The sequence below is a fragment of the Ammodytes marinus genome (genome assembly GCF_949987685.1).
Source record: "Ammodytes marinus genome assembly, chromosome: 14".
Lineage (NCBI taxonomy): Eukaryota > Metazoa > Chordata > Actinopteri > Uranoscopiformes > Ammodytidae > Ammodytes > Ammodytes marinus.
In genome coordinates, this window is record NC_137218.1 from 8765494 (window position 1) to 8789628 (window position 24135).

Genomic DNA, 24135 nt, shown 5'->3' on the forward strand with positions numbered 1-24135 from the left:
CCAATGCACTGCGTGTCTGTCTGTGGCTATTTAGTCTTTCTTACTACGACACACACAGACAGACAGACAGACAGACAGACAGACAGACAGACAGACAGACAGACAGACAGACAGACAATGCAGTAAAGGCTTAAGCAGAGAGGAGAATGTGTGTGTGTGTGGGGGGGGGGGGGGGGGGGGGATTGGGGGTGGTGCACTTCTTCTTTCCTGTTCCCACAGAATAGGGTCCCCACATTTTGGCTTGCCAGTCTTTCACTCCTCACATCCTTGTAACACATTAAGAGGAGCTGGGGCTGGGGAGTGGGGGTTTGAATGTGGCTCCAGTATTGAATCCACTTTTTGAACACAAGTTTTATTCAGGTTTAGCTTTAGAAAATGTCAAAGTAAGAACAAAAAAAAAGGTAACAATGAAGAATTTAAACTAATTTATTGCCAGATAGATTACATGTGCCATATTTCCCTAAATTAACGTCTTGCACATTTGCTCTTGGTTGATTAAAAACAGGAGATTAAATGGATATTTTTCAAATTTGGACACAAATCTTATTTGAAAATTACCAATTGCAGCTGTAGCAAGCAATATATTTACTGCTCTTAGGGAGTATGTGTGTTCAGTTCTGACTTAAGTCCTATTTACCTCCATTCTATTTTCCAATCTTGTCTTTGTACAATCATAAAGAGTTTTATAAAGTCCAGATATAGGTGTGGAGGTTTGCTAAAGTGGAACATTTTTGACTCACACAAAAATGTTTTTGCGTAATTTTATTTATGTAAGAAAAGTTTTTTCACAGAAAGCAAGAAGAAAACCTCAATACCTCTACAATTTTGGACTCTGAAAAATCTGTTTTGAAAAGGATAAATCACTTTTTATTAAAATGTATACCAATCAGAATCTGCGTGAAAATGAAACCCTAGATTACAAAGGGTGTATCGTCTACTAGCGAACGTAATATTAATTATATTAAGTGTACTTTCTTCCCTAACAAACCCTACGACAATATAACGACAAAACCCACGCACGCACACACACGTACACACACAACCACACCATGTAAAAGACAACGAGCGGCAATTTTTCTGGGCTGAGCTTCTTTCTTTGTCTTTTCTTTGCTGTCTTTCCAGCCTCCCACTAAATCTTCACTGCCTATAATGATCTGCCAAGCAGGACGGCAGGAGGTGCTGTTAGGGTGTTTTTAACACCAGTTATCCTCACACACACACACACACACACACACACACACACACACACACCGAGTCAGTCGTTTCCATGACGCAGCATCTCTCTGCAGGAGTCGAGAGCTCTAAGGGAGGGAATAGGTGACAGAGGGGGAAATAAAGAGGCAGTGAAGCAGTGTGAGGAAGCCAGAGGGGATGACAGAGGAGAGCGGAGTTTACCAGAGTTCAGAGAGAAGAAGGTAGGAGGTAAACCTAAATCATGCCACTCTCATTCTTAGCTACCATTCAAGTTATATCACATACTTACATACTACGTACAACCTTTTTTTTTTCTTTTTATGATTTTACATCTGGACAATTGAATAAACAAGGGAGAGAGTTAACAACCATACTAGCAGTTCTGTGAGGCTGTACTGAGACACAGGAGGGCTTTGAGCTAAATGCTAACATGCTCAAAATTGCGATGTTAATCGATAATGTTTAAGAGGTTTCATGTTTACCATCTTAGCTTAGTGTGTCAGTAGTTAGTCTAAGTTTTGAAAGGTATTTGGTCATAAGCAAAAGGATAAATTGCTCAGATGAACCCTGAAATGGACATGAATGTGTCTTCCAAATGAAATGGTAATCCCCCAGTAGCTGTCAAGATATTTGACAAATGTCATCCTGATGGTGGCGCTCCAGGAAATGTCAGTAGGATTTCATCTTTTGGGGATCAAAGATATCTTCAAATTTCCTGCCAAACCATCTTGTAGTGGTTATATTACAGTCTATATTTTAGATATTTTAGTCTGGACCCGGTTGGTGGACCAATCTACAGACCACCACAGAGCAGCTAAATAACGTATTTAGCAACATCCTTGTCTTCTGTTGTTGTTGTTACACCCCTTTACCCCAGTAATAGTTCGCTTTTTACAAGTTTTTCCATTTGAAAGAAATATAATAGATTTACATGACTTACAGGAGAGCACCTTATAGATTCACTTTTCTGACTCCCATTTCCTATCAGTTTACTTTAATGGGTGGGAGTTGCCTTGCCCCTTAATCTTTCATTCTTTTTCATGCCTGTTTATTCATATATCTGGGAGAAGTTTTTTAAATCAAGAAACAGATCATAAGAAGATGGGTTAGATATAAACATGTGTCAGGTCTAGTCAAATACATTTTGTTTATAAAGCGCCAACACACCAGGAGTTATCTCATGACACGTTCCATATGACGCAGGTATAGACCCTACGCTTTATGTGTCAGTTACGTTTTATCTCAAGATGTTCGAGGAGGGGTAGAAATGACTTTAAATGGACTGCTTTTCAAAATGCATTTCTAAAATGCCTTTATTGGAAGCCTCAGACTCACAGAGTTTGTACAATTTTTGATTCTCATTCAACCATTCACCCACATCCACCCATTTGGAATTCAGTGTCTTTCCCTTTTGGCAGAAGCTGGGGATCCAACCAAAGAGAGTGGATGACCTTGTTCTTTGTATATTGAACACTATTAAATTATAAAACAGTCATGAATACAAATTAAAGCTGTCTTTCTCTCTATCTTAAATATGCTGGAGGGAAGCAAATTATATTTATTTTCAAAGGAAGCCTACTGAAGTGGAGTTGTATATTTTAAACTGAATGATGATGCTGACTCCTCCTCCGTTTTCAGCTACAGCTAACAAGTTGAACCAATGGAATACCGTAAGCTAATGCTAAATGTATCAAAAAGTTCCTGCTGCCGTTACAGCCATCTACCATGACAACAACAGCTCGGAGAACAGCCAGCCTCGGTGCAATATGTGCACACTACTGTCACCACAACAAAAAACCTTGGCATGGCATTACAGAACAGCTGATACTAAAGCAGCAAGCAATGATTAGCTAGCCAGCGCTACTAACGCAGTGCAGGGTAAAGAATGCACTAGCACTTAGACAGGGCCGGGCCTGTGAATGTGTGTGTGTGTGTGTGTGTATGCGCGTGCGTGTTGCTAGGTCCAAAGCCCCCACTACAGTCACATTATTGTTATCGGGTGCCAATTGGCTGCATGGAAACTCCAGCAGAAAGGCAGAGATAGAAACAGAGGAATTGAAAACAGAGCAAAGGTGGAGGAGGAGCAACAACAGAGTGATCAAAAGACCCATCAGATACCTGCGTAACGGTGCAACATCAAAGCACATAACACAAGACACAATGTCAATATAAAACCTTACGTGAATCAACTGTCAAAGTTGTTCTCTACAACCAAAATTATGTTTTACTTCTCTACCTTGTCTCAAAATTATGTCAGAGGGACCACATGCTATTTTGATCTGTAATTTGGCCACATTATCTCTTTTGACCACAAGAACAAACATTGTAAGCCTTTGTTCAATTTCAACTAAAGGACCAACAGCTAATTTGGGGCAACCTTCCATTTTTGAGCTTGTTGTGTTTTCATTCAAATTGAATGAGGACATGTTTCTCTCTAGAGATCCTGCAATGATTCTTGTGATTCGATTGATGCAAACCATTTCACAATATTAACAACAGCAGGTAGCAACAAAGTCTCTGTCTGATCACCAACAAAAAGGCAACTCGTCTGTGAAATCTCAAATAAATTCAGCGATCAATCTTCTAAACAAAAACACTTGTTACGTTGACGGGTTTCTGTGCAACATCATTGCAAATATGCGCACACAGGGGGGCAGAAAGTGGCACTCTTCTCCATCGTTTTCAAGCAGAGCCATGCAGCAAAGCAGAAATAACATAGAGTTGTTAAGCTTTGTGACATTAATTTTACCGTCATGCTCCTGATATTGTAGACATCCCAAATAACCAACACAACCAGGTAAGTTGAGCGAAAAATAAACATATTTAACTTAGAAATAATAATTTATTACAATTGAGTCAAAGAACTTACAACCATACGGCAACTACATTGATATCCGTTGCCTTGTGTTACAATCTTGTCAACCCAAGTGGTCTTTTGCCCCCTGTGCGCGAGCATCCAGTACTGTTTGTACACAGGAAACCAGTCTATTGGTCCACACAATCCAATCCAGTAAATTCAGCCCTGGTCCAGATGGTCCACCTCTGGTCCCAAGATTAAGCTGCTTTGTTGGGGAAGGTTGGGGCTTTAGACTGGCCTGTGTGGACATTCACACTGGAGTTGGGTTGGGGGGAATACAAACATTGGATGCGTTTGATAGGGCCGGATAAACATTTATATATTTTTTAATTTTTAATCACTTTGACATAAGTCGTCCACGCAAAACTCCCTATTGTTCGCCAGATAATTAGTATTCCACTGAATGTAAATTTGTCTAATAATACACATACTGTATATGCCCAGGAGATAACATTTTTTTACTGAAAATGTTCATAAACAGTGGGTATCAGGGACAGTACATCTGAAAAGGACTTGTAGTACATATCTGTCTTCTTGATCCTTCAACACTAAGAGGAAGAAAAAAGCCCTGGGAGTCAGGACCAGACCCGACAGAACAGATGGCCTCACACGCACACACACGCACACACACACACACACTTAGATTAAGATAAATGAACACACAAAGCAAGCAAAACCAAACACACAGATGACACACTGGGACAGGAACGATATCGATATAAATGCATATACGATTCTAAAACGGTGGCAGAGGTGAGCGCACACACACACACACACACACACACACACACACACACACACACACACACACACACACACACACACACACACACACACACACACACACACACACACACACACACACACACACACACACACACACACACACACACACACACACACACACACACACAGAGAAGGGCTTGTTTGTCATGGAAACACAATGTGAAGGATGTTTTCCCAGTATCAACACCAAGTTGCAGTCTTATCAGTCAGACTGTAAGAGCGAGACAGAGAAAGAGAGGAAGAAAGAGAACGATAAACAGACAGAAGGAGTGTTGTAACAGAGCCAGAGTGAACGACAGATAAATAGAGATACTATCAGACTATAAAGCAAGTGAGGCAGAGCTAAGCTAGTCTCTTGTCCTGTGTTATCGTCAATATGTTTATTGATCAAATTTACTTGGAGAGGAAAATACTGTCAGCTCTGTTACCCTCAGCTCTGGTTAAATAAGGAAAGGAGAAAAACTCCTGAGTCATCGTTGACAGTAACTTTGTGTGTGAACTGAAAGATACAATTGCACAAATCATGGACATTTTATATACTAAATATTATACTTGAGAAATGTTCCTTAGTTTGGCAAGACCAGATGTTCAAGGACTGACACTGATATACATTTTCAAACTATTCAAGGATTCCCCCTCCCGCTAAATCAAAATAATTCAGTATTCACTCAAGAACATAACTCCTGCCAAGGTAAAATTCCCTCTAAACCTCAGTGTGACCATCACGGTGCATAGAAACTCTCCATTGAGCCTATAAAGGATTGCATTTAATAAATTATTTTCAAAAACAAAAAACTATTTTATTGTCTTTTATCTAGAGTTATCTTTTAGTCAGACAAATAACAATGTCAACACTGATTCGGTCATTTGTAGGTCAGAATATGTAAGATTAAACAGTGTTAAATTAAAAATGTTAATTAAAATTAAGAATCCTGATGTTATGACTCTAAATTAATGAATTTTGCTGTTAATGACCTTTTGATTGTGGAACCGAGGAAAGCAGAGCTGTGTCTTGAGGGCACACTGCTGCACACCCCCACACAGAAGTTATCTAGAGTTCATCGGCAATGAAAGCAGTCGTCTTGGCGCATTAAGGATTTAATACAGAAATAACTAACTAACTGCAATAGGTAGGCACAGCATAAATGGTATTTTACACTGCTTAATCCCAAACATTTGTGCCCCCTTAGCTGAATCAAGATCTAAATTGTGAGACTCCCAAAGCTTCCAAACCCCTAAAACCCAATAGGAATTGTGGTTCTGAGAGGAGTTGTGAATTTGGATACTCCAAACTCCTACAAGTGGTAACTGAATCTTTGATATTGAGATGTATGGGCGGATTTCGTGTTACAGATATGTTGACAATAGAGATAGGTCAATCTTAGCTGTGTATCATTCCTACCCAATATGTTATCATTCCACAGAGGCAGCAACCCATTTCGATATAGCCAGAGCAGTTCAAGGTTTGGTCCTTTGATGAAAGCAGGAAGCCTTTGTTGGATGCTTTTTGTAACTTTGAGGAACATTCTGTCATGTTTCGTTTTTCAGGGATCACAGGAAGAAACTGATCCCCTCACATATCTGTTGCTTGTAATGCTGCTGCCAGCGTGCCCATCGTATGTCCTCTTTATGTATTTTAAATGCTTGTCATGCGTCGTATGTGTGAATGTATTTTGACTATCGTATTTTTCCATTCACAGTCCCATTTAACAGCTTTTAACTGCTAACCGATTTTACCCTTACATCTCTTTGGAGAACAAGGTAAGAGAAAAAGAGAATTCACCAATAAGATCTATAAGGTTTTATATTGCTATAAATATCCTACATTATGGGGGCTTACTCATGCACATTAAATTGAGCAAATAAAGCAATTTGTCTTTAGAACTCATTCTTCTAGGCTGTGGGATTTTTATCATGTACAGTAATTGTCTGTGCAGCCCACAGCTTTTGACTGAATATGACTGCAGGAATATTCATAACTTAATAGATCTGAGTACCAATAAGAAAGGATTATGTAAGGCTACAAATCCACCCACTTGATGTCCTACATATAGTAGCTATTCCCAGTGGAGGAGCTTGTTTTTACAGGAGGCCTTAGATACAGAGGACTTTAGTTTCCATTTTATTCACCCACACAAACATACAGTATATCACAAGTTGTGTGTTTCTCTCCCCTCTTTGTTTGCATGTAAATTATTGATTTGCTTACACAATAGATAGATAGATAGATACTTTATTTATCCCAAGGGAAATTCAGGTATATAACAACACCTTAACATCTCGTTGGATCTTAAACTTTGTTTTCAAGTTTCATATGCATCACTTTCCCCCTACTTAGCCTTCATAAGCCAGCGCCGGCTCTCATCAAACTGTCACTGCTCTACTGTCCTATAAAGCAGCTGCATCTAAAACAAAATGAACTGAAGATGTTTCACCATGTCGGGAAATGTAACTTTACTGGAGCTGCCAACAAATCTGAGGGTGCCAACGTTCTACCTGCCTGTCTACCTCCATGAATGTGGATATAGAGGTAAACAGATGGAAAAGAGAGATTGAAATTGATTTAGAAACATGAATCCGCAGAGTTCCTGAATAGAGCAGCGTTGGTATCTGCACCACTGATTTAACACATCAGTCAACACATCACTACCCTTGCTAACATGAACCTGGATTATTTCCTGGGAAACTCAAGCTGTCAGCCTCAAAACATAGTTACTCATAGACAGGCCAAACATGTCACTTCTGCTGAGTGGAAAATGAAATAAAAAAATAGACCTCCCTCACTGCCGAGTGATGGACACACTGCTTTCTGAGCAGAGTATGTTTTTGACTATTATGACGATGTCTGTGCATTTTAAATGTTAATTTGCATCCCAAAGGTCTGGCAGGTGGCTTGTCTTACATTGACAATTTAAAAGCTGCAGATACAATCACTGCAAACCGCCAGTGTGTCTCCCTCAACAGCATGTTTTCGTGTCCCGGAACAAATCACAGAGCCTTTATCTACTCGTCTACTTCAAGTCGCCGTGGGTACGAGTGTCAGCTAAATGCCTGAAAAAAAATATCTGTATATATATATATAGACAGTATAATCTGCACACTTAATTTCCATATACTGTATATGTAGCTGTAATGATCAATAGTTTGGAACGGATTATCTCCTCGCAGGACAGACAACCATCATCATCCAGGATTGGCAGCGACAGGCTAGTTCTAAGTCTCTCTCCCAGTCACTCATTAATGACAGAGATTATCACTGACAGAGCTTTTCTTTCTTTTTTAAGATTTACAATCATTTCACAATGCCTGCCTAAGTCTACATCTTTTTACATGTAATTCCTCATTGTAAAGTTTGTATTATTGCTATAAAAAAAATCTTTGTTTTCTTCTTTTGCTATACAATAAGTTGATTTAAAATATTCTTGTCTTGGGGTTTGAATTGATCGGGGAATAATTTCCCTGGTAAAGTCACTTTCAATTTTGCTGTTGTTGGATTGTTTAATGGTTAGTGAGGCCATCTCTCAACCGGGGGACTAAAAAGCTGAGTTCACATACAGTATAACTCATTCTGTGACTCTTAGGAGGACAGTCTGCAGTACTCCAGTGCTCTTCAGGCAAAAACAAAGTTTTATTTATTACAGCTGAGTGGAGGTTGCATTATTTAGATTTACAGTGATGAAATCTTTTTCTGCTTTAATATACAGGTCCTTCTCATATAATTAGCATATTGTGATAAAGTTGATTATTTTCCATAATGTAATGATAATAATTGAACTTTCATATATTTTAGATTCATTGCACACCAACTGAAATATTTCAGGTCTTTTGTTGTTTTAATATTGATGATTTTGGCATACAGCTCATGAAAACCCCAAATTCCTATCTCAAAAAATTAGCATATCATGAAAAGGTACTCTAAACGAGCTCTTAACCTAATCATCTGAATCAACTAATTAACTCTAAACACCTGCAAAAGATTCCTGAGGCTTTTAAAAACTCCCAGCCTGGTTCATTACTCAAAACCGCAATCATGGGTAAGACTGCCGACCTGACTGCTGTCCAGAAGGCCATCATTGACACCCTCAAGCAAGAGGGTAAGACACAGAAAGAAATTTATGAGCGAATAGACTGTTCCCAGAGTGCTGTATCAAGGCACCTCAGTGGGAAGTCTGTGGGAAGGAAAAAGTGTGGCAGAAAACGGTGCACAACCAGAAGAGGTGACCGGACCCTGAGGAGGATTGTGGAGAAGGGCCGATTCCAGACCTTGGGGGACCTGCGGAAGCAGTGGACTGAGTCTGGAGTAGAGACATCCAGAGCCACCGTGCACAGGCGTGTGCAGGAAATGGGCTACAGGTGCCGCATTCCCCAGGTCAAGCCACTTTTGAACCAGAAACAGCGGCAGAAGCGCCTGACCTGGGCTACAGAGAAGCAGCACTGGACTGTTGCTCAGTGGTCCAAAGTACTTTTTTCGGATGAAGCAAATTTTGCATGTCATTCGGAAATCAAGGTGCCAGAGTCTGGAGGAAGACTGGGGAGAAGGAAATGCCAAAATGCCTGAAGTCCAGTGTCAAGTACCCACAGTCAGTGATGGTCTGGGGTGCCATGTCAGCTGCTGGTGTTGGTCCACTGTGTTTTATCAAAGGCAGGGTCAATGCAGCTAGCTATCAGGAGATTTTGGAGCACTTCATGCTTCCATCTGCTGAAAAGCTTTATGGAGATGAAGATTTAATTTTTCAACAAGACCTGGCACCTGCTCACAGTGCCAAAACCACTGGTAAATGGTTTACTGACCATGGTATTACTGTGCTCAATTGGCCTGCCAACTCTCCTGACCTGAACCCCATAGAGAACCTGTGGGATATTGTGAAGAGGAAGTTGAGAGACACCAGACCCAACACTGTGGATGAGCTTAAGGCCGCTATCGAAGCATCCTGGGCCTCCATAACACCTCAGCAGTGCCACAGGCTGATTGCCTCCATGCCACGCCGCATTGAAGCAGTCATTTCTGCGAAAGGATTCCCGACCAAGTATTGAGTGCATAACTGAACATAATTATTTGAAGGTTGACTTTTTTGTATTAAAAACACTTTTCTTTTATTGGTCGGATGAAATATGCTAATTTTTTGAGATAGGAATTTGGGGTTTTCATGAGCTGTATGCCAAAATCATCAATATTAAAACAACAAAAGACCTGAAATATTTCAGTTGGTGTGCAATGAATCTAAAATATATGAAAGTTCAATTATTATCATTACATTATGGAAAATAATCAACTTTATCACAACATGCTAATTATATGAGAAGGACCTGTACAGTCTCTCTGCCTCACCTCTCTTGTGTTTGTCTTTCTGTGAGCGAGTGAACCTTACACTACTGACAGATAGATGCATTGGATCAGACCAGCTGGGCTGAGCTGCAGTCAACTCCTATTAAAGATTTTACCATCACACCCGACACTTGATCTACGTAGAGCTATAAGCTGAAAATGTCTGAAAAGGCATGAAGTTTGTGACAAAAAAGGAAAGAAAAGGCAATACACCAGAATGGAAATGATGCTGAGCACTGCAGAATAAAACTTTCTTCTTTAAAACATATTTTTTTTAAATGTTGCAACAGTCTCGATGCATCAATAATTTATTTCAATAGGTAAGGATTTCCATTAAGTTTTTATCGAGTCAAAATGAAACAATATTTTTTGTGAGATTTTAAGCTATTATAAAGTATTGGTTGTTTTATTAAAGCATTTTGCTCTGTTATACATCAACATGTTTCCTCAACTAAATTATTGATGCAACAAGGCTATGAATGTGCTGGAAATGTTATTTCAGCAGGATCTTTCATATGGACACACTTACAGCATGCTGCGTATATTCAGCCAATTAGGTGCATTTAATCATTTGGAAAGAGGGCAGGTTGTACACGCACACACTTAGACATACACAGGCACACACAGACACACAATGTACCTAGCTCTTTTAGCAGGGAGCCGCTGTCTGACTTCATTCTCTCCTTTTTCTTCCCAGGACTACTCTTCCTCCTCTCCTTCCCTTTCTCCTTCACTCCATCCTGTTTCCTCTTTTCTCCTTTTTGGGGTTTCTCTGCAGGGAGACACAGAAAGGATTTACTTGATTTAAATTGAATTTAAGCTGCATTTCAATGGAAAGTGTTGCAAAGTCAGTGAAGCTTCTTTGTTTTAGGTGGAATTTATGTCAGAAAGAAAGAACTTTATTTATCCCGAAAAAATAAAGGTTTTTGAAAGTCGCTCCAATATTACAGAAACAAAACAAAGAAAACAAAATAATTAGATGACATTAACATAATATGAACCTAATATTTCACATGACAATGGCAGTGATGTTGAGTGTAATACTGAACATAATTATATTGGTGTTGTTGTTCTCTGTCCATTCCTAATGTTTTACTTTTCCCTCCTGCAGAAGGAGGTGGAGTTCTACAGTTTGATGGCCACAGGTAGAAAGACCTGCTGAGGTGTTCCTGTGTCTCACTCAACGGGTGAAGGTACATAAACAAAGAATATGCAAGTTTGAGAAAAAAAAAAAAAAAACATGCTAATCAATTATTAAAAAAAAATTCAGATTATTTGAGGACATTTTAGGAATTCATTTCGATTTGATATAACACAGCTGATGGGACATAGGTAAATCTAATTTTAGATTATCAATGAATTAAAAATGTGTTTTACATTTGTATTATAAAGACACAGGGTGAAATAAAAGGGAAAATAGATTTTTTTTTAGAAAATACACATAATTCTTCTAATTCTTGCCTATTTGTGGTTGAAGAAAAGGCAAGGTGTCATTGGCCAATTGTGACTCAGTCAACTCCTGATGAAGTTTGGTGGTACAGCCATAGTTCATCTTCAGTGGCACATTTACCCTTCTGCTTCGCCCAGATAAAACCCAAATGCCTGGGATGCATGTCAATGCTTCTGCAGGCTGTTTAGTATTCTAGTTAACGTTTAAGAGCAAGGCTGTCAGATTCAAGACCCCATGTGGTTTAAACACCACCTCAGCTACCCTCAGAAAACTAAGACTAGTCATTGTCTCCTTGTTTTTCTCTGTGTGTTGATTAAATTGTAAACAAGTAACAATCTACCTGTCCACCACTCAGAAGCAAACAACACAAACGCAACACAGTGGGATACAGTGTCAGATCCTGCCTCACATGACAGAGACCACTGTATGTTTATATATGCTTTGTGTGTTAGTCTACTGCTCAGTGAGGATGCCGAAACACACACGCGCACACTGTATGACATGTAACAGAGTCTCCCTGCTGTGAGCTGTCCTCTCACTGCAGGAGACCGCGCTCACTCACTCCAGCTGAGAGTGTGACACAGCAACACAGCAAACACTGATATGTGCAAATAATCAAAGACGAAAATAAGAACAACACGTGACCTGACAGTAAAGTACACATTAACACGCTAGTCCTGCTATAAAAATGCTAACTTAGCACAGGTTGTTACTGCATATTAAAGCTTTTTATGAGATTCACATACTGGTTCCAAAGTGGCTACAAATCGCCACACATAATAACATAACATCAATAAAGCCAATTTAATAAGGAGTGGGTAAGCAGTAGAACAAACCTTCAAACACCAACAATTGAATTCATACATATAAGCTTGATATTACTTTAACAATCAATATGTAATATAACAGTAAAACAAATTCCCTGGTATTATTTTAACGCAGAGCCAAACTTACCTTTTCAGATAACTTACTTACAATACATCAAATATAACTGCAACGACTATTTATTTTTGATAATAAATGCCAAAGGGCAAAATGTGACATTTTATTTTTGCTTGTTTTGTCTGACCAATGTTTACCATTAGAGAAGCTTGAGCCTGAGACTGGATGGTGTTTCAGCTTGAAGTACTTTAGCTAAGATTAATCTATTCTTAAAATAGTTGCAGCATAATTTTGCTTCGAATGTCCCAGCGTAATAATTGGTGAATGTTGAGCTCTGCTTTTAATAGATACACACACTCACAGAGACACACAGCATGTAAGGAAACGATGCAGTCACACTCCACTGCCTCTCACATATATAGCACAGTGAGGATTTCACTCTGGCTCTCGTTCTACGACATGGGAAGTCCTTATTGTTGGGAAGTCTTGTTGTTCCAGGCTCCTGCTGTTTACCCAAACACAAAGTTCTGACTGCATGGCTCACTAACTCGGCTGCTGCTGTGTATCATGTTTAGGGACTCAGTGTGTGTGCACATTGGTAGAGCAGGTGGCACCTGCAGGTTCATTTCAGATATACTGGGGTTTCGAAAAGCCGATTTTATTTGTTTGTGTGTTTGTATCGCTTAGCAGTCACTGTAGTGTGAAAGAGTCGACATAGATGATCTGACACCTACAGCAAGTTCATCACTAAGAGTCAGTAAAAAACAGTTAAAACAGTAAACCCAGGGCTCTTTACTTTCGGATTATATCAAATATATATCTGTAATTATTCTGCCCTAATCTGGCTCCAATGAGCAATGTAAAACTTACATTACAAAATAATGAAGTACAAAGGTGTAGATACTTAAATTGTGAGTTAAAATATTTTTAAAAGTACTTTCTCTACCCCAAAAAAAATAAAAAAATAAGAATAATTCTGGTGAATATCTGTGAACAAGAGCACAGCCATAGTGGCTTTGCATGGCTGTTAGCATGGTAATCAGCACTAAACTATGGCTGAGGTTGTTGTTATTAGTTTTGCAGGATTTTGTTCATAAACTAAATCATTGAACGGATTCAAATGTTGATCCGTTGACGGCGCTAGAACATCTCAGTTACATCAGTTCATCCTGAGGGACACTTTTATGTCTGTATCATATTTCATTACAACCATCTAAAGATTGTTCACTTCATTCATTTCACTCAACACCCCAAATGTCAACCTCATGGTGGTGCAAGACGAAAAGTCAAGGGATCACTACTCGGTAGGCTTTGTCCTCTGGGGATCATAACTATGAAATGTCATCCTAACACATCCAATAGTAGTGAGATTTTCTGTCCATACCAATGTGTCAGAACAACTTACATCAATATGGCCACGCTGTTAGTAGAATGGCTGTTCTGTACCATAAATAATATATTATGTGTGTGTCGGTTGGTCAGTACAATACATGACTACACTGTGTGTGCGCGCCTGTCATAGTCAGCAGTAGGCTTTCCTCATGCTTGCTTTAGCATGGAGGAGCAAGACATGCATGAATGGAACTGAGAAGGACCAGAGAGAGATTTCACACTGAGACAAACCTCTGTGTGTGTGTGTGTGTGTGTGTGTGTGTGTGTGTGTGTGTGTGTGTGTGTGTGTGTGTGTGTGTGTGTGTGTGTCTGTCTTTCAGGAATGAGTGAGCAAAAGAGAAGAGGGTGTGACACTAGTTTACTATGAGTATAGAAAGAAAGAAAGAAAGAAAGAAAGAAAGAAAGAAAGAAAGAAAGAAAGAAAGAAAGAAAGAAAGAAAGAAAGAAAGAAAGAAAGAAAGAAAGAACATTTGTGTGGTACTGTGTTAATATGTTTTGTTCTGCTACTCAATCTCAGAATTTAAATGTAAGGTGAAGTGGAAGAATAAACGAGGTGGAGACGTGATGTACACAGCTAATACACAGCTTAGTTTGTAAACGATGCCATACTGAGAAATACTTTTGTGGAGCTGTCAGGCTTTATCAACTTTGTGTCAACTCATTTTGCAATGGCTTGAATGTAACCGACATGCACTTATATGAAAGAGGTATGCACAATGGCTTTAAATAATGGACTATAGCTTTACATCTTTTTAACTGAGGATTTCCAGAAACTATTCAATAAGACACAAGGAGGCTGAATTGCCAGTTTAACAACTATAACTCTTTTTCTTTTACCAGGAACCCATAAACATTTTTGGGAAACTCTCTTTACAGGGTTTAAATTTAGTTTTTGGCTTGTAGTTCTGGCATCTTAGGTTTCCTTTTATCTGTCTCCACTTTTCCATTTCAACATTCATTCAAACATCACAGGGTTGCAGCAGTAAATCACAAAACGACGTAATGACTATTTGTTTGTTGTTTTTACATGCAAATACCTTAGTTGAAATACTTCAGAGTTTAAAGGAACTGTCAATTTCTTATGAAAGCAACTTAAATGCTTGGTAGCTGCAGATTGCACCGAATCATTTGAATTTGTCCGTTGTGTGAGCTTCAATAGAATTGAATTAGACTAGTGAGAATACATTTGCACGATGTGAGTGTAATGTGACTTTTACTGTAAAACTAAAATCTGACATGTGGAATTAGTGTGAAGGTGGCCATATGAAACTTTTCTTTTTATAAACAGGATTTGTAGAAGAGTGCAGGTACATCTACCAGACATTCCGCCCCTATTCCAATTTATTTTATGGCTGTTGCTGAAATTGCGGAGGCCATTACTGCCAGAGGGATCTTTGAGGGAGCTCCCAGGGGGAACGCTTCCACACACAGCGCCTAAATTGTAATTTCTCTCTTTTTTTTGTTTTGACAGGAGATGCATCTTATCGCCTGATCTCCCAGGGACAATTTTTCAACATTTTTGTCATTTTTTTTGTCCCTAATCTGATTTTGTTCTTTTATATGTTTTACAGCAAGGAAAACTAGTCTTTGGGTTTTCAAGGACGCCTGCAGGCTCTCCTTGAACATTCTGAAGCGTTCCCCCCGCAGTTTGTAATCTTATACAAATCCAACTATCAGCAGTGGAAACCTTTTTAAAGACTTTTTTTTGACAGCTCTGTACTTTTTTCCCCCCACCTCTTTTGTCTTTACATTCTGCTGTTGCATTTCTCTCTCCTCCAAACCTCCTTCCCACTCTTGTTTAGAAGGTGCAACAGCACCGGGGGATTCATCTTTTTGAAGTGTGTGATTAATTCCCCCTCTTTTTAGGTGCACTGAACTGCAGCGTGGGAGTCCTTGTGTGTGTGTGTGTGTGTGTGTGTGTGTGTGTGTGTGTGTGTATAGCCACAGTGTCCCCATTTCTTACCTGAGCTCATTAATGCAATGTGAGAAAGTATTTTTTACTCATGCTCAACCCTTTCTTCTGTCCTTTCACAGTCTTTCCCTCTCATTGGTGCTACTGTTTCTCTTTCTTTCATCCTATTACCATCCTGTCCCATCCCATCCTCCTCTTCCTCCATCCTTATTTTCTGTCCTCCTCACACACTTACGCAAACGCACTCTTACGCACGCACGCACGCACGCACTTACGCAAACGCACGCACGCACGCACACACACACGCGCGCTGAGAGCAGATCAGAGAGGCCAATACTAACCGCTGTCAGCTTGTCACAGTTCAGCTTCAGAATGTAAATGTACTGCACTTCCTGCATAACAATATTACCCTGTCTGTGTGTGTGTGTGTGTGTGTGTGTGTGTACATCCAGGAAAATGTCCTACCTGCAGTACAGAATATAACTGAATCTGTATTTTTTATGTGCACCGATATGTTTTTCTGCAGAATACTGTGCTAAAACACAGCTGCAGCTCTATACATGTGCGCACGCTGGGGTGCATAAATAAGATAATAGCTAAGAATGAGAACTGATCCGCTGAAGAAGAATAGCAACAGAGGAAATCCTGTTATCTTGAGTTCCGGACAGAAGGTTTAAATTTTATACAAAAGTGAGATTAGGGTTCCTGTTGAGCCAAAACGACTCAGTATTATTTATGTAAATTAGTCAAGTGTGTACCAATAAAATACATGAAAAGGAATCTTTGATTTACCCATTAAAGCGGCTACGAGTAACATTTAAAAGATATTTTAAACAGCCTCATGTTTCCTCTGATAATCATAAATTACCTTTAACAGCAAACGAGACCATCAGTGCAAAGAAAGACGTTTTTATATAGTTTTTATTACTGCTTTTGGTCTGGTCGCACACCCAGTCCGATTTTCGGTTCGCTCGTGCAGGCTCTATGGTCACATATCCGTATTGGTCGCAGATTTCAGTGTGGCGCTGCAACGCGATTTGAGAAGCCTATCCCTCCAGGTGAGGGAAGGGGAGCGGGAGCCGAAAAGAGTCCTCACACTTTCAACACACAGACATGCACTATATTGTGCCCTTCTCAGTTCACACTCGCACGCCTGGCACGAGCTAGAAAACAGCTTTGCGACAGCGGGCGTCGTAAAAGTACTACCGCCTTTGTCCAAAGGGGACGCCAACGTGCCATGTTACTTGTAGTGGCTTTAATTGTATTCTTATCAAACAAAAGCCTGTCAACTGGCTTATGTTGAAAGGCCCTGCATGCCAAACCAAAATATTTGTCTGATGCTACTTGATAATGTAAGAACAACTTTATTCTATAATCCATTTTTCTTCATACATTTCCAAATGTTTTTTTTCTTCTTCACATAGCCAGCAGCTCTAGGGATGAAAATATTGGTCTGTTCACCATTTTAGTCCAGACATAAGTATCTCAAACACTTCTGTGTGCATTGCCAGGAAACTTTGTATAGATATTCATGGTTCCCAGATGATGTGTCACATCATACCCTGACGTCTCTTCTAGCACCACAATGAGGTTGATTTGTGGTCCAATTTAAATGTCTTAAAAACTTGATGCAGACATGTCCTCCTCAGGTTGAACTAGAGCAATTTTGGTGATCCCCTTAAATTTTCATCGAACGTCGCCATCGAGAAAAAACTCTAGTTTATCTAATAATTTAATTTGAGACAAAATACTGACTTTTTTAGTGCTGATTAGCAAACATTTGCATGACAAAACTTTCAAATAAGAAATAAAATATCACTGCTAAACAGCAGTATTCTAGCATTACTCTAACCATGTTTCCTCACAATTAATAAAGCAGTTTTAGCCATCTTAAATTGAATGACAATGGTGCAGCTCCTGTATGTCTTGTCCTTCAGATAGGAAGTCACTGGCAGAAAATTAATTGTGACATTTAAGTGTGACGACTTGTTGCATTGTTAACTGTTCTACAATGGAGCTTACTTCTTGGGAAAAAAATCTTCTAGCATATTAATATCTTTTGGAAAGTGCTATCTCCTATCAAATGATTTATGCATACCTTGTGGAGGTTTTGAATCGGCATGTTAAGTTTTCTTTATATATGAAATGCTTCCTACAGACTAGATGCTGTATTATGATGCAGACTTACTACTTTCAGCATAAGGCTTCCGTCTGCATGTGGGACTATAGGGACAGTGCCCACCTGCCCGTCCACCTTGCTGGTAACATGCTAGAATTGACAAAGCATGACGAGAGCTGCCCTCAACATGACAGACAGACAAATAAACATGACAGACAGACAGGCGGACTGGCAGACAGAACGTGGAGCATGACAGATTAAGTGCTTTGAGAGACAGACAGGCGGACATAGCTTTGTGCTTCTGTTTCAGTCGAGGATAAATCTGTGCGTTTTCCACATGGTAACAATCCCAGAGAGATTAGGGAGAGAGGAAGGATGTTGGCGCCGATGCATGGCAAAGCTTGGGGTATCTCGAGGTTTTCTGAAAAAATCTGATTTTACAGTTGTAAAAACTATGTCAGAACAATTTTAACAGACAAACAACCATAAAACTTAAAAAAGGTTGGATTGCTCGTGTTTAATCAGTGTATTAGGACATAATATACGTGTTCAGCTCTTTGTAATAAGCCTGTTCTACATTTATACAAGGACAAATATGCGCTCGGATCAAAGTCAATATGATCAACAGTCAAATCGATTTTAATCTCAATAGAATTTTTAAAAATATTTCTTTTAACTGCCCTAACCTACTTTGACCAATATATCCATCTGCACACAAATTGTAATGTTTTGGCTATGTTTCCAGTTACATTTAGCCACTACTATGTCACAATGTCTGTTGGTGTGAAGAGAAGGACCAAAGAAGAACAAACCGAGACAACTGATGGCCTGACTCAAATAGAGAGTGTCGGATGAGGAAAACAAAATAAGATAGTGGGAAAAAAGAAGAAAGATGGGGCCTTGCAGGACACACAAAATGAGAGTAAAAGAAAGAAAGAAACAGATGGAGGATAGAATAGATTCAAGAAGATGATGAAGAGAAATGGAGAGTGGAAAATAAGAGAGAGCAGGAAAAAGAAGTGGATACCAGGCGAGGGACACAACAAATCATTATTGAAGACAACCTCATCCTTCACTCTGGTGATACACACACACACACACTTTATAATCTAGAGTGTGAATAGATATGGCTGTTTAGTGCCAGCAGCACAGCTCCCGGTACCTGATGGCAGCAATCTGCTGAGTCAGGAGCTCTGCACTGCGTGCGTGCACGTGTGTGTGTGTGTGTGTGTGTGTGTGTGTGTGTGTGTGTGTGTGTGTGTGTGTGAGAGAGCTAGCAAATCTTTCACCACACACACACACACACACACACACACACACACACACACACACACACACACACACACACACACACACACACACACACACACACACACACACACACACACACACACACACACACACACACACACACACACACACACACACACACACACCAACATAGCCACAGGGGAGAGCTGACAAGAGTTCACTATCATTACCATGCCTGCAAGACGTCACTGTTATTACCATGACAACAGCCTCTCCCTGTCATCGCTGTGACAGCTGCTGGTCACGACTGTTACAACTAATGGGGTTCTTTGACACTATCAAACACAACAACAGGTCACTATTATTGATTTTATTATTATTCTCTGATTTTAGGATAGATTTTACGATGCATAACTCACATTTTAGGCTCTTCACAGTCAGGCCTATGGTTACATTTCAACTACAACTACTGACCCCATGTTCCCATGTAAACCAGAGGCTAAATCAGATGCAATCTTGATGAACTAACGTCAAGATTGATGTCAAAAGGTAATGCAATTACTTTAATTAAATCTCTTCATAAAAAGGCCAATAATAGTTTATAATTCTACTGTTCGTTAATTCTATTTTAATTTTCTTGTTTCATTGATTGTCTACTTTCCTATGTCTTGTCTTTGCTAATTTATTATTCTAACAATGAGATTACTGTGAAAATTAAAACTACCTCCTTTATAAGAGACTATAACAACAAGTGAAAATACAGTTTTCAATTTCACTAAGATTATAAATCACATTTTGAGACGATATCCAGCAAACAACGCAGCATCAACTCAACCAGCCAGCTTCACCCTCAAAGTTCTCCTTCACAGAGCAGCTGAACGAAATGCATCAAAGTCAGTCATCTGTGTAGAGTGGAAAGGAAATCTAGCTCCATTTATGTGGATGGTGTGTGTCACAATACCTGGCTTGGCTATTATTCCACTGTTCTCTGCTGTGCAGGTGTCAAGGGTTGCCTGCTGTGCAAAAAAAATGATGACAGGCCATTCTCAATGCTGTCCACCCACTACACTCAGTCGACAAGGGTTTGGGGTGTTACCGTTAAGCATTTGAGCTTTCCAAATGGTACCTTTTGTTTTTTTGAGGGGTGGGGCTTTAATGAATAGTGTTTGGCTAAAGTGCTAAGGGGGTAAAGGGTAATAGTATTTTATTTTTTTTAAATTTGTGTTTTTGTCAAAATTGAATTAGAAAAACCACCAGACATATAGCCATGTTTTTTTCTCTTACCTCCAGCAGCATCCTCTTCCAGTAGTTGTAGCTGCAGGTGGAAGATCTTCTCCTGGAGATCGCACAGGGTGTGTTTCATTTTCTCCCTCCGCGTCACCATGTAGCAAAGGTTACGCACCTGAAACACACATCATCATCGTTAAAAATCACATGTGGCGCAGTTTGTCTCATTTCATCTCATCATGATTTAGTGCAGGAGCAAACAAAAAAGACATAGAGGATATCAGACGTATACACAACAGACACAAGGGTACAACATACATTTTGTTCAGTCGTGTAGCTATTTCAGAAACATCATAACAATACACACACACACATAAATTGGAATCAATATTTTATCTTAAATATTTAGTGTGTGTGGGGTTTGCTATTTATCACAAAATATACCACCCAACACATTGTCTCTCTCTCCAAACCTTTTTAGGCTTTTTTTTAGTTAATTCTATTGGTTTTAAAATGCAACAATATTTAACATAAGATTTGTATGTGAATCCAGATATAATTGTACAATAAAAAGGTAAGAGTAAAGAGGTGACTTCCTGTTTCCTGCCAGTAAACTGGAAGCTCAGAATTCAGCCGAGCCCTACTGTTCCTCCATATTCCCAAATGACTCGCCCTATGAGCGTTATATTAACATACATGTGAGTGGATGGAGAGCAGAGAGAAGGGATATGAATGTGTGAGAATACATGCTTATCATGAGCACATATGGATGTTCAAAGAAAAACTGATTAGAAATGTTGTTGCTATTTAGTATTGGCAACAAATAAAAGATAAATAAACGGGAAGAAAACAAAGCACATGAATAGTCTGAGAATGCCACCGTGGGTTCATGGGTTGAAATGCAGTCCCTTGGCAGTTGTAGTTAAATGACAAATCCTTGTATCTACAGATAAAACACGACTGAATGAGCAAGGAGGAGAGATTAGTCCCCCCCATGTTTACTTTGTGCATAGTTCAATCCGACTCAACTTTGACCTGCAAAATTATGAGTCTCTCAGAGGTCTAGATAGTTTGAGTGAAGGGGATGGGTCTGACTTCATGAGGACACAGTGATTTTTTATCTACCAAATAACACAAGAGGTAGGATGCTCTTCCTTCTATCACTTCATGCCTAGGCGTATGTTAGAAAAAAAACTACTTCATTCAGGGTGTTGTCTAAAGTAAGTGTTTATACTGTCACTTGTCTGAACAGCCACACTTGATGACGCGGTAATAGTTTAAATATGGGGATACTAAAGTACAATTACAGACAATCTTTCCATGAAGCCATTCAAAGTGTTGCACTCGGTTGCACAAATGAAGAGTGACAGAAATACATGTGCAAAGGAGAACTTGTGAAGTTCAAACCCTTCGTACCTCCTCACACTCGATTGTCAGATTGGCTGTTTGAAAGAGGTACAGTGTGGGGGATGGGGTTTCAGAAATTGTTTCAGCATTTAGTTAATTTCCACCTACAGTGCTACAGTACGAAAAAATTCTTCCTGATAAGTGCCACGGCAACTGATTTCATTGATCATTCATAACTCATGTACTTTAATGGGTGGGAGTATAGCTTGGGTGATATATTACTTTAATGGAATGGGTTAATAGAGCTAATGTATAGAGCGTTTACTGTAGCTTTACTGTTCTGTAAATGTTTTTATTGCAGCATGCACACCATTGTAAAGTTTTTATAGCTGTGTAATGTCCTGATAGGTGCTGTTGTATGTTGGGTTCAAAGCAAACAGTTATGAGCTGTTGCAGAAACCAATATTAGCTACAAGACATATTTCTTTTCATGTATGGTAAATTGGGTAACATGTTGTTTTTGAGGGTCGTAAAGATTTTTGTGTACAGCTGTGGATATAATGTCCATAACATCCAACACATAGTCATGACAACAAAGTAACAAGAGAGAGAGAAAAAGAGAGAGAGAGAGAAAAGAGAGAGAGAGATAGGTAGACAGGGAGAGAAACAAATTGGGTCCAAGCCAGAGCATATGAATCCCTTACTAACAAGCCAGAAAGAAACTGGATCTCTGCCAACTGCATTTCTCTTACAACGGTAAATCAGTAATCATGTGTCTCAAACCACATAGGTGTGTGTGTGTGTGTGTGTGGCAGCATTATGCATGTGTGAGGCTTAAGATATGACTGCTGCTATTGGGACAGGACAGACTGTGTGCGTGTGTTTGAGGAGTGTAGAAGGGCACATCTAGATTCAGGGATTAGAGCAGCAAAACAAATAAGGGAATACAGATATAAAATCAGAAATATATTAACACTAATATCTTAGTCCATCTCTCTACCTGTAGTCCTAAGGGCATCAATACGTGTGAGTGTGTGTGTGTGTGTGTGTGTGTGTGTGTGTGTGTGTGTGTGTGTGTGTGTGTGTGAGCGCGTGTGTTTCAGCAAGATAAAGAGACAGAAAGAGAGCTAGGGCTGTATGACTTTGCCTTTGTGATAAAGAAACTGAATTGGGTTAGTTGTTTACTTAAACATTATATCTGTGTGTGTGTGTGTGTGTGTGTGTGTGTGTGTGTGTGTGTGTGTGTGTGTTTGCATCTGTGTGTTTCTGTCTGTGTGTGTGTGCTGGCAGGGCAGCAGGCTGACTGTTTATCTGTTGGTCTTGATGGATTCGTCAGCCTGGCCTATCTGACCCATTCCATCCCTGTTACAGCACTGCAGATAAAAATAGCAGCTCAACTGGGACACAATGTGCAGAGCCTGGCTTTGATTAGGACACTCTGTGTGTGTATGAGTGTGTGTGTGTGTGCGTGAGTAAGTGTACTTTTGTGTGTGTGTGTGTGTGTGTGTGTGTGTGTGTGTGTGTGTACGTACTGTTTTCCAAAACATCTACCTCTGCCTGGACAAATGACAGGGGAGTTTAGAACAGGATGGGCGGTGAAAAGCAGAGGAAGAGCAATGAGACTGAGAGTAGAGAAAAGTTTAGAGTAAAATAACAACCCTGTTTCCTTTACTTTAACTTTTTTATTTCTATCTCACCATTTACCCAAAATACTTTTATATTCTCCCCCAACTCTGGATATCAAAGTCAACAGTCTTAAGCAATTCAGCCATTTTACTTTTCTTATTCCAGCAACTGAAGAAATGAACCAAACCAAATTTTATTTAAAAAATCTTTGGAATATGGAGATGAACCACGCATATTTAATGTAATTTAGTGTGTTAACTGGGGGAAATGTTAAAAGGATCCCAAAAGATTTCAAGCATTTCCAAGCCTTACCTTTTTAAATACAAAACTATTATTGTTGTATGTCAAATAGTAAGCTCAATTTTGGCACAAAGGTCTCAAATAGAATGAAGTATTATTGCTTGTGCTGCTTTGCTGCAAAAAAAAATAAATAAATCTTGATGTATTATATGAACATCAAGATCTAGTCTGGTGTGTGAAAGCAGAATTTGACATCACTATTCAGCAAAGATCACCAAGTCCAAAGAAGACCAATGAAACCAAAGCAAACCAACACGGAAGAGCAGTTAAGATTCCATTAATTTCCTTCTGATAAAGAGATATTATTGTGGTGGAAGCTTATTAAAGTATCAATATTTATACAAGTCTGGTAATCAGGAGCGGCTATATGTCTCAGGATATCTTCACCAGCCTGAAGTGGAATAACAACATGCCCCTTCTCCATGCTGAGAGGGCTTTCATCAGAAAACGGAGATTGGTTATATAT

At 39.4% G+C, this 24135-nt stretch overlaps 1 protein-coding gene across 1 annotated transcript in view; it reads right to left on the reverse strand.

Annotated features, from left to right (window-relative positions):
* jade2 (jade family PHD finger 2) overlaps window positions 1-24135 on the reverse strand; it is a 169075-nt gene that overhangs the window by 13733 nt on the left and 131207 nt on the right. The window contains exons 11-12 of the mRNA XM_080040454.1: window positions 20454-20571; window positions 10804-10935 (exon numbers count right to left, since the gene is read on the reverse strand). Of these exons, the coding sequence (XP_079896580.1) occupies window positions 10804-10935; window positions 20454-20571 (250 nt within the window). The remainder of the gene's footprint in view (window positions 1-10803; window positions 10936-20453; window positions 20572-24135) is intronic.